The sequence below is a fragment of the Dendrobium catenatum genome, unplaced genomic scaffold (assembly GCF_001605985.2).
Source record: "Dendrobium catenatum unplaced genomic scaffold, ASM160598v2 fragScaff_scaffold_1378, whole genome shotgun sequence".
NCBI lineage: Eukaryota > Viridiplantae > Streptophyta > Magnoliopsida > Asparagales > Orchidaceae > Dendrobium > Dendrobium catenatum.
Window position 1 is genome coordinate 263,957 of NW_021319840.1, and position 10,829 is coordinate 274,785.

At 35.1% G+C, this 10,829-nt stretch overlaps 1 protein-coding gene across 1 annotated transcript; it reads right to left on the reverse strand.

The window, feature by feature from the left end:
- Positions 1-244: 244 nt before the first annotated feature.
- Positions 245-2,491, reverse strand: LOC110116626 (protein TIFY 10a). The gene is made up of 5 exons (XM_020850285.2): positions 2,252-2,491; positions 1,714-1,855; positions 1,279-1,532; positions 684-741; positions 245-482 (listed from the first exon to the last, which is right to left on the reverse strand). Exons 1-5 carry the CDS (start codon positions 2,472-2,474, stop codon positions 353-355), a joined length of 807 nt encoding a protein of 268 aa, XP_020705944.1. The 5' UTR covers positions 2,475-2,491; the 3' UTR covers positions 245-352.
- Between the last annotated feature and the right edge of the window lie 8,338 nt (positions 2,492-10,829).

Consider the following 10,829-nt stretch of genomic DNA (forward strand, 5'->3'; position numbering starts at 1 on the left):
CTAAAACGTGTGAGAAACTTTCAACTCAAGTTACCATAGCTATTTTTATACGACACTGATTTAATTATTACATAAATGCCACCAATGTTCAATATTCCCGCCAAACAGCTTCCCCACAGCACGTTACCATTATCACTTTACTCTGCTGGCACATAATTAATATCAAACATAAGAAAACAACATTAAAATAACGATCTAAAGTATACTTAATAATAAATGACACAATTATTAAATATAAATATAAAATTCAAATCCTATTTTATATAAAAGTACAAATCCTGCTAAGTAAATTTGATTAAAATAACGATCTAAAAAATAAGATTAGCTAAGAATAAAATACAGTAATTACTAATTATAAGCTTGTAATCGAAGAACCCAAGCCCAACCATGGCTGACTGACAACCTTCTCCTTCTCCTTCAAAATTGCAACAGATTTTATGCTTTCGTCACTGCCCATTTGATATGGCACCCTCGCATTAATCCTGATAATTTTTCAAAATAAATCTAATTAGCCTTAAAACACAAATTAAATACTTAATTTCCTAAAAAAAATTTATTAAATTGGTCTTCCAGCTGCTGAAAAAAGAAATTCAATAATTTTAAGGCTAATATTAGCCATAACTTAATTAGAAATTTTCTAACAAAGTAATTTGACATTTTATAAATAAGATAAAGCTTCTCACCGATCTCTTCTCTTCTCCAGAAAGCGGTGGAGTGATGCTTTCCTTGCAATAGGAAGATCTGTTTTTCAACAAAAATAACAACAAAATAATTAAAAATTGCTTATCTAATTTTACAAAAAAAAAAATAACTTTTTTAATTTGATCTCTCAAAGATGTCTTATCTGCTGAGCTATGTTTTACTCAAAATGTCTTCGCCCAAATTTTCTTGAGTTCTTAAGTCAGTTCTATGAAGATCAGTTATAATTTACAGATTATTAAAAAATATCATAAATTACTATATTTTATGGATAAATATTTTAAGTTTGTTGAGAACCTGAGATCACATTTCAAGAAGAAACGAACTAAAATAACTATTTTTTGTTACGCTTTTGATCTTAAATTATCATTTTATTTTTAATCTGACGATAACTGATAAATAATTATCTTTAATTACAATTAAACAAAAATAAAAATTGAATTCTAGGAAAAAAATGTGGTTGAAATAAAAATAATGGAATTAAAAAAATTAAGAAAAAGGATAATTTGTAACCAAACTATTAAATATAGTAATAACGCACATGAACGAAAAATAAAATGAGAAAGGAAGAGTCCGCACCAGGAAACATGTGCGGCTTCGGCTTCGGCTTCGCCGGAAAACTCGCGGGAGAATTAGCCGGAGCAAGGCAAGCTGGGCGATCTACGACGGCCAGATTGTTTGAAGGCATTAAAGAGAAGCTCTGATTATTAGAAACCATACCCGAGCTTCTGCTCGCTAACTGCATCAGATCCTCGGCCTTCTCAGCCGGAAAATTGTCGAAAACCAGCACCATCCCGCCGTAGAATATAGTCAGCTGCGCCTTCTCCGACGCCCTGTAAAATGCAGAGCACTCCCTGAAATCCCACAATAATAGGAGAAAAGAACACCAAATCGGCGGAAGATGAGCTGCGGCCGTGGCGGAAAGCTCGCCGAGGTATAAGTGCAAAACTGATGAAACAAATTCGCATATATTTTAAAAAAAATGTAGGATGCAGCTGTAAATTAAGGGCATACTTTGTATCGGTCGCCGGAGCCACGGATCTCGCAGGGTTTCGGACCGGAATGCCGTCCGCTATGTCGGTTTGATCGTCGCCGGAAATTTCGACGCCCGGAAGCAAGCTCATAGTCTTCCGAACTCTAAATGGCTCGCGCTTCCCTGAGAAATATATAGCATTCAAACAAAAATTAAAGAAAAAAAATCAGCAGCAATTAGAAAACAAGAAACGTAAATCACTTCGCCTAATCTAAGCAGGGAAACCAAAATTTATTTGAGAGCTATAATCAAGAAAGAATCCGACTCCCACAGAAGAGATTTCAAAGCGAAATTGGAAAAACCTCGATCTAGTAACCAAAGCAAAAAAAAAAGCCCTCTCCGATTCACACAAAAAAATAAAAAAAACAGAAGAAACCAAAACCTCTGCTACGACGCCGGGCATTCGAGCAAACGGAAAGGCCAAAAACTGGAATGAGATGTTCAAACCGATGGCCAAAAATCCATACCCAACCTACAAACTGTAATGATTTCATTTATCTTCCTTCGTAAAAAACCTACCCAGATAGCGAGAAGCCATTCCCAGGCTGAGATCAGCTGGAATACCCTTCTCCTTGATATACTGACTGAAGAGATTGCAAGTTAGGGAAAATCTCGGCTTCTCCGGCCGGTTTTCGATCTCCGCACCACTCGACATATCGTCGCTGCCGAAGTTACTCTCTCTCTCTCTCTTAAAACAAGACCAAGAGCTCAGCTTTTCGTAATTTTCCTCGTTTCTTATCATGCGCTGAAGCCTGAAGCGTCCTTATAATCACCTTGCTTGTAGAAGAGCGAGAAAGGCGCGGATTTGGAACACGTGATTCTCGATACCAAAAATAAGAATGAAAAATCATTAAAAATAGAGAAAAATTTAATGGAAATACGAGGGTGGGTTTTTCCATGGTAGTTTGGGCCAACAAACCGGCAAGCTCAAAAAGTACGATAAAAATAAAATTTAAATAAAAAAAAAAAGAGGGGCCAAACGTGTTAAGCGTTCAACAAACTATTTAAAAATTAAAAAATATATATATAAATTGGATTTAAAGCGTTCAACAAACTATTTAAAAATAAAAATATATATATATAAATTGGATTTAAAAAAAAAAAAAGAGTGGTCCCGCCACCGTCGACGTCGGCTTCGACTGAAACGAGTATATTGAAACGTTCAGAATGCGGAGGAGGCGATAGCTCCGTCGTTTCCGCAAAACAATTTCACCGCGAGCGTCGCGCTACCTTAAAAAATTAAATGAAATGGGTTTAGAACTGCATTGGGCTTAAGAACCGGAAATTTTAGAAAATTTCGGAGTGTAAAAAAAAAATCTGACCAATTAATCCGAAAATTTTGGGTTTAGTTTGATCATTTTAATAAATTGATGATCTGAAATTCTGAAATGTTTATGATATGATTCGGTTTTGGGTTGACCCGCCAACCCGATTGTGATATGAAATGACCCATTTAAATTAATTTTTCTTATTTTTTTTAATTTGTAGATATTATTATCTTATTTTTCAATAATTAAGCTAAAAATTATTGTTAAAAAGATTTTTGTTGAGTCCTAGAGTACTCGTGTCGGTAGGGAAGTATAGAGTTTAACATCTTAATGGTGTACGAAGATCCATCACACAAACAAATGAAAGAAAGAATGCAGTATTTAAAAAGACGACAAAATTTTTACATGAAAAACCTTGAAAAAGTAAAAAAATAATGGGACTTAGCCTAGTTTAAATAAATCCACTAGTATTTGTAGTTGTTTACAAATGAAGCCCTTCATTGGAGGGAAGGCCTTGACTTAATGTAACAAATATACATTATATAGAATGCGATATAAGGTAGAAATGGGAAGAATTAATATTGATAAATTCGTTTGGTCGGTAGGACCATAGTCAACGGGAGACGGAGATTAGAAAGACCGTACTAGAGTGTCGGTGGTCGGAAGAACCGTAGTCGACGGGTGACGGAGGCCTGAGGACCATTCTTGGTAGGTGACAGAGGTCGGAAGGCCCGTAATCGATGAAGGATATTAGAAGGACGGTAGTCGGTGGATGATGGAGGTTGAAAGAATCGTTGTTGGTGGGTGACGGAGGTTAGAAAGACCGTTATCTAGTGATGGAGGTCAGAAGGACCGTAGTCGATTGACAACGGAGATCAGAAGTTTGACAATGGGCAAAAGTCTGTCATCACGCAAAAGTTCAATGATGGATGGAAGTCCAACGTCAGATAGAAGTCCGACGGAAGTTTGGCGATGGGCAGAAGTCCGGTACTGGGAAGAAGTACGATGAAAGTCCGACGATGGGTGGAAGTCTGGCGTTGGGTAGAATTCTGGTGACGGGCGAAAGTTCGGCATATGTTAGAAATCTGGCGACGGACGAGAGTTTGGCGTCGGGTGGAAATCTGACGATGGGCTGAAGTCTAGCGTCAGTTGGTGGCCGGGCAAAAATTCGGTGTTAGTTGGTGGCCGGGCAAATATCTGGCATATGTAGGAAGTCGGGCGAAAGTCCGGCGACAGTTAGTGGTGGTGCTGATGTTCGGCGATGGTCAAGGAGGAGTCTGATGGCAAGAGAACTTGTCATTCTCTTCTTTCTATTATTTCTCTTCTTGTTTTGGTCCCTTCTTCCTTCCCATCTCAATGAAGAATGAGGGATCTATTTATAGTTTTCTGAGAGTGGCATGACTAGTAAATATGAGGAAAATCAATGATAAATTGATAGTGATTTGAATGTAAGGCTGATGTTGAATCCCTTGATCATGGCTCATTTATTGGACATTTGGATGTCTTAATGATATCAAAATTTCATGGTCTCGGGCTCGTTGGATTTGTCTCGTCAAACCGCTTGATACGATTATAAGAATATTATGTTTGAAAACTATTTGGTAATCCAAATTATGGATTGAAGCTTTCAAATTGGCTTCAAGCCTTTTATTTGGACTCATTTGGGCTAGGAATGATCGAATTCGGTGTTGTTGGGTTTGTATTTTCAAGATGTTCAGTTGTACTGTAAGTTTGCTGAAATCAGAGTTTAGATGGTCTCCAATTTAATTTTTGAAGTTTCCAACTTGATTTTCCTTGAGATTCGTGCCCGACAAACTTACTTTTTTGATGATATCAATTTTATTAAAAATTTTTTACAAGTAAAATGGTTTATCAAGTCTGATTAGGATCTTTGGGTTTCCTTAGATCCACATTTTTTATCCTTTTATTAATGAAGTCTTATTCGATTTGACCGATTTCAAGTCAGGTTAGATCTGTTCAATTTTCATTTCCCTAAAGATTGTTTGTTAATGTATTTGGTCATTCTCCTTTGAAAAGAGGGCATTAGAGATGAAGGTACAGCATACATCATAGTATTGATGTCGGGACGAAAGACTTTATTGATTCCCTGATCATAGGGCATTCTTTCAACATTTAAGTAACTTAATATTATCAAAATTATGAGATATTAGGCACTTTGGATTTATTTTGTTGAGATGCTTGATTTGACTATATGCATGCAAGATTTTAAAACTATTTCATCATCCAATTAATTCCTTAAATATTTTTATTACTCTTCACTAAACTCACATTGGATTACTTTTATGATCATTAAGTTTATCTCATCATGAAGTTTAATTCACTTATAAGTAATCTTTGATCGAATGGCCCTATATTTTATTTTTGAAGTTTTAAATTAAGATATGTTTTGAGATTAGTATATGTTCGAGGTGATTTTCATCGATGTATAAAATATTATTGTATATTGGTTCATTTTTAGATTAGGTTAATCAACAAAGACACCACACTAGTGTCCAATTTCATATATATAGTATGTTTAGGCTGATGTAAAGGTGCCCCTTATACTAAGCCATTAAGGCCAATGAATAAGGTTTTTCATGTCCTTCCTTTCCCCTCTCTCTTTCAAAAAAGTTCAAGAATTCCTTACAGATTTCTTAAAAGGTGGTACCAAAGAAAGGTGGAGGCTATGATCACGAGGTAGAGTAAGGTTCTTATCTGAGAAAAAAAAAGAGAGAGGTTTGCAAAAGAGGCGATTATGAGGACTCAAGCAGAGACCATCCGGATCGTATGCTGAGCACAAAGGCGCGTAGACAGGAAGTTTAATGAGCATGTGCGTGGACAAGTTGAACTTGTCTTTCTCTTCTTACTTGAGACCCTTCCTCCCCCCCCCTCAATGAAGAATGAGATGTCTACTTATAATTTTATGAGAGTGATATGACTAGTAAATAAGAGGACGATCAATGATAAATTGGGAGTGGTTTGAATGGACTGTCGATGTTGAATCCCTTGATCATGGTTTGTTTATTGGATATTTGAATATCTTAATGATATCAGAATTTGACGATATTAGGCTCGTTGGATTCATCTCGTCATTTCGCTCGATTCAACTATAAGCATGTACGTTTGGAAACTATTTAATAATCCAACTTATGGATTGAACCTTCCTAATGTGATTTGAGTATTTGATTTGGACTCATTTGGGCTCTGATTGAGTTGAATTTGGTGTTTGTTGGGTTCGTATTTTTGAGACGTTCAATTCGACTTTAAGTTTGCTGAAATCAAAGTTCATATAGTCTCCCATTTAGTTTTTAAAATTTCCAACTTGATTTTCCCTTGAGATTCGTCTCTGATCAAAATAATTTTTTGATTATATACCAATTTTATTTAATTTTTTAAAATTAAAATGTGTTATTTAGTCTGGTTATGATATTCATGTTGCCAGCGGGTTGGCTTGGGTCCATATTTTTTATCTGTTTATTAAACATGCCCTGTTCGATTTGATCAATTTCAAGTCAGCTCAGTCTTGTTCAATTTCCAATTGCCTGAGCGATTATTTGTTAGTGTGTTTCGTCATACTCCTTCGAAAAGAGGGTATTAGAGATGAAGGCCCAACATATATCCTAGTATTGATGTTGGGGCAGAAAACTTTATTGATTCCAAATATCATAAGGCATTGATTTGACATTTAAGTAACCTAATATTATCAAAATTATGAGATATTGGGCACATTGGATTCATTTTGTTAAGACGTTTGATTTGACTATATACATACAAGATTTTAAAACCATTTCATCATCCAATTAATTTCTTAAATATTTTTATTACTCATCACCAGACTCACATTGGACTACTTTAAGGATTATTGAGTTTATCACATCATGAAGTTTAATTCACTTACAATTTATATTAGATTGAATGGCTCTATATTTTATTTTGGAAATTTTAAATTCAAATATGTTTTGAGATTCATATATGTTAAAGGTGATTTTCATCGATGTATAAAATATTATTTTTTTAATAAAATATTATTATATTGGTCCAGTCTTAGATTAAGTTGATCCGTAAAGACACTATAATAGTGTCCAATTTCCTATATATATGATGTTTAGGCTTATGTAAAGGTTCCCCTCTACTAAGCCATTAAGGCCAAAGAATAAAGGATTTTTATCCTCCTTTTCCCCTCTCTCTCTCTCTCTCTCTTGCAAGAAAGTTCAAAAATTCCTTCTAGATTTCTTAAAAGATAGTATCAAAGAAAGACGGAGACAATTAAGAGGTGTAAAAAGATTCTTGTTTGAGAAAAGAGGAGAGCATTTTGCAAAAGAGGCGGTTAGGAGGTCTTAGGTGGAGACAAGTCAGATCGTGTGCTTGACACGAAGGTGCGTAGGCGGGAAGCTTGCTAAGCTGGTGCGTAGATTGGTTGAACGCACACCAGTGAAAGTGTGCACGGGCGGATGCGTGTAGGCTTGGGCAATGCAAGAGCACAGGCATACACCTCGGGCGAGTCGGTCACGGGCATATTGAGCACGAACGCTGGAGACGGATGAAGGTACCATAGGCGGTCCGACTCTAGAATGTTGGATTTGTGAGGAACACTGGCAGGCGCTGGATGTAAGTTAGGCACGAGTGTACAAGTAGGCAGTAGCGTGCAGGATAAGGGACACACTTAGGTGTGTCTAGGAGCAAAAATTTTGGGTGTATCGCTAGCAGCTAGTCAGGTCGTAGACCGGAGAGCGATTCCTCATGGAGTGGAGCGTGTGAGGTGCTATGCTAGAGGCTAAGTCGGGTGCAAGATTTGGTGCACATGTCCAAGCCAAAATCTCTGGAGAATGCACATAATGCATGAGGTGGACGTGTAGGAAGTAGGTCTGAGGAACTGATTAAAGATTTGTTGAGGTCTTTGAGGTGGAGCCTCATGGCCATCGGATTTGATGTGTCAGAGCAGCATAAACAAAATCAAGATCAATAACCTCATAGAGACAAGCTGGTCGCAGGCTTGGGATCGGATGTGTGGCTTATGCAAAGTCACAGGTTGGAGTGTGCACGTGTGTCTGAGGAAGGCAGGCGAACAAGATGTGTGGCTTATGTGAAGTCGCAGGTTGGAGCGTGCACTGGTGCATGTCTAGGGAAGAGCCAGAGGTAGTTTGGTGTTGGAGCATGGGCTTGTCGAGCATGACCAAATGTGTGGGCTAGAAACACGTGGGAGTAGGCAATGCATAAGGCATATGCATGCATATCACTGGAGGAATAGCGAGGGGTCAAAAGCAGACAGGACCTTGACTAATGGATGACCGGCCAAAAAATTAATTGTTGGCAGAAGATTCATTAAAAACTAAGTGACTATTTCTATTTGGCTTTATTTTTATTTTTATTTTTACATAATTTAATTGATAAAGTAAGTTGCTTTTTCCTCGTTCATGCGGTCGTACCTTAAGAAATAAATTTTCAATATATTTTGAAATATCTTATATTAAAATAAATTTATTTTTATTATACTTACCATTAATTTTATGTATTATATTTCTTATTTTTAATATTATTTAATTATTTAATAATATAATAAAATTTAGATAAATATAATTATATTCTTATAGAAAAAAAATTAAGTTATTAGATAGGCACAATATATATATTTCAATTATGATATTGCTTAAAAAAATTTAATTGTATATACTAATTTAAATCATCATAATAGCTTGGATTATAGTTAATTAACTATGAGCATATTCAAAATATCACTCAACATCATGTAATTAAAAATCTAAATATGGAAGTAATAGGAAAAGTAAAGTTTGTTTGAGATACCTTTTTAATGTTTTTTAAAGTAATTTTTTTAGTACAAAATTTATAATTCAAAAAAAAAATACTAAAATACTGTTTTAGAAAGCAGTGAAACATCTGTTCCAAACGGAACGAAACTTAAAAAAAAAAAAAGTAGTCAAACAACTTTCCAACACAAATTTTTTTAAAAGTAACAAATAAATAATAATAAATATAAGAGTAGCAGTAAAAAATTTATTCCAAGTAGACCCTTCATTACTTTTGAGTTTGAGTAAAAAATATGCATATTTTTTCAAAATACATCTTTATTCGACCAAAAATTATGTATAGATATAGAATAAGTTATTCTTCACATCTTTCTTAAAGAATGTTTTTATTAACTCCATATGAAAATAAAAAATAAAAATCTACAATGTTTTAGAATGGTAGAAGCTCATTCCTACATAAAATCACCAATCAGTCTAAATGGACAGTAAGAATTTAACAATTCATAATTTTGTCAAAATGCGTCTTTATTGCAACTGAAAATCTGATCAATGGGTAACAAATTGCCTACGTTGTGCTCCAACTCATTTTTTTTTAGATTTTTCATTTTAAAATTATTTATATAATTTCAGGTTATTACAATATTGAGGTGACAACCCATCAAAAATGTATAGGAGATAAGAAAATGATAGCTCATTGTTCCTTATGATTACTCGATAAGGAGGAAATTAAAGGGGCAAAAAATAAAAAGAGAGAACCATGCATGAGTTCATAGAGAATTTTGGAGTGGTTTGAACAAGCGACCTTCGAGCACCATCGGGTATTTTGAGAAGATGTTCTAGGCTATTGTATTCAAGCCCATCTTTAGGCAAATGAGTGAGGAATTACAATTTGGAAGAGTACATTGGAGAGAATAATGCTCTTATGCTTGAGTTATAGTTGGTTCTCAAAAGAAGAGAAAGGAATAGAGAGAAGAAGAGTCAAATTATGTTCACTAGTAGTGGCTTAGCATAGCCAAATCTTTAGATGTGTCGAGATCTCCATGCAGAGAGAGAGAGAGAGAGAGAGAGAGAGAGAGAGAGAGAGAGAGAGAGCCGAAATGTGGCGGCACTCCGAGATAAAAGATGGATCTAGGGACTAACTTGATCCAGCGGCATCGATGACAACGTCACTATTAGAACAACAATAATATAAATACTCCAACTGTATTTCCTACTGTCCAATAACATTATTACGTGTAACCTCACCTAAGGGTGATCTATAAATACTCCTGTACATTTGTTTTACATATAGTGAAGTTTATCTCTTTGTCACATCTTCTTTGTCTCGTTCTATTCTTTAATCTATTTGTCCCATTCTTGTTCTTGCAACATCAACAGTCACAATGGCGACGACGAAGCCATGACAGAGAGAGAGAGAGAGATACATGTCCCAAAGAAGCCTAAAGTTGAGCTTTTGTAGAAATGGTGATGGTCATTAATAATGGTTGGTCTTATGATCGACACAACCTTGGAGAGTTAATCTTCGCATGATAATTGTTAGTGCATTCTAGTCATATAAGATGTTGCAGTGACATAAAATGTAATCATCAATGTGCTTGCTTAATAATAATTTAGGTATTAGAACTCTAATCATCATAGGGCAGTATTGAGGGACATATGAAAAATTGGCACAAACATTGGTTAGAGAGATATGGCAGTAACATTAAATATTATAAGCAATATCATTATATTTATTGTTTCTTAAAACAGCTTTCTAATTCAAAAATTATAATTTTTGAACTAAAAAATTATTTTAAAAAGCAAAAAAGAAAGATATCACAAATGAAGCCTAAATGTGCAACGGAATGTTGAATTTCATAGTTGATGGTTAGATATCTAAGGTGCCCTATTGTCTTTGACATGTTCCTCATGAGCACAAGAAATGGTTTCCTAAGCAAAGTGAGTGTATGGTCTTGCGCAGGTAGTGCTCCTATGCAAGTTTCAGAGGACTCAAGATTTTTTTTTTTTTCTTATTTTTTTATTTTTTTTTATTATTATTAGAGAGATTCAGGATCTTGAATTGTA

Excerpts from the sequence above, each read along its gene's own strand:
- LOC110116626 (XM_020850285.2), bottom strand. The coding sequence starts at position 2,474 with ATGATAAGAAACGAGGAAAATTACGAAAAGCTGAGCTCTTGGTCTTGT. Across the intron at positions 1,856-2,251 it reads AATGGCTTCTCGCTATCTGG|GGAAGCGCGAGCCATTTAGA; the intron begins GTAGGTTTTTTA and ends TATATTTCTCAG. Across the intron at positions 1,533-1,713 it reads GCTCCGGCGACCGATACAAA|GGCGTCGGAGAAGGCGCAGC; the intron begins GTATGCCCTTAA and ends TGCATTTTACAG.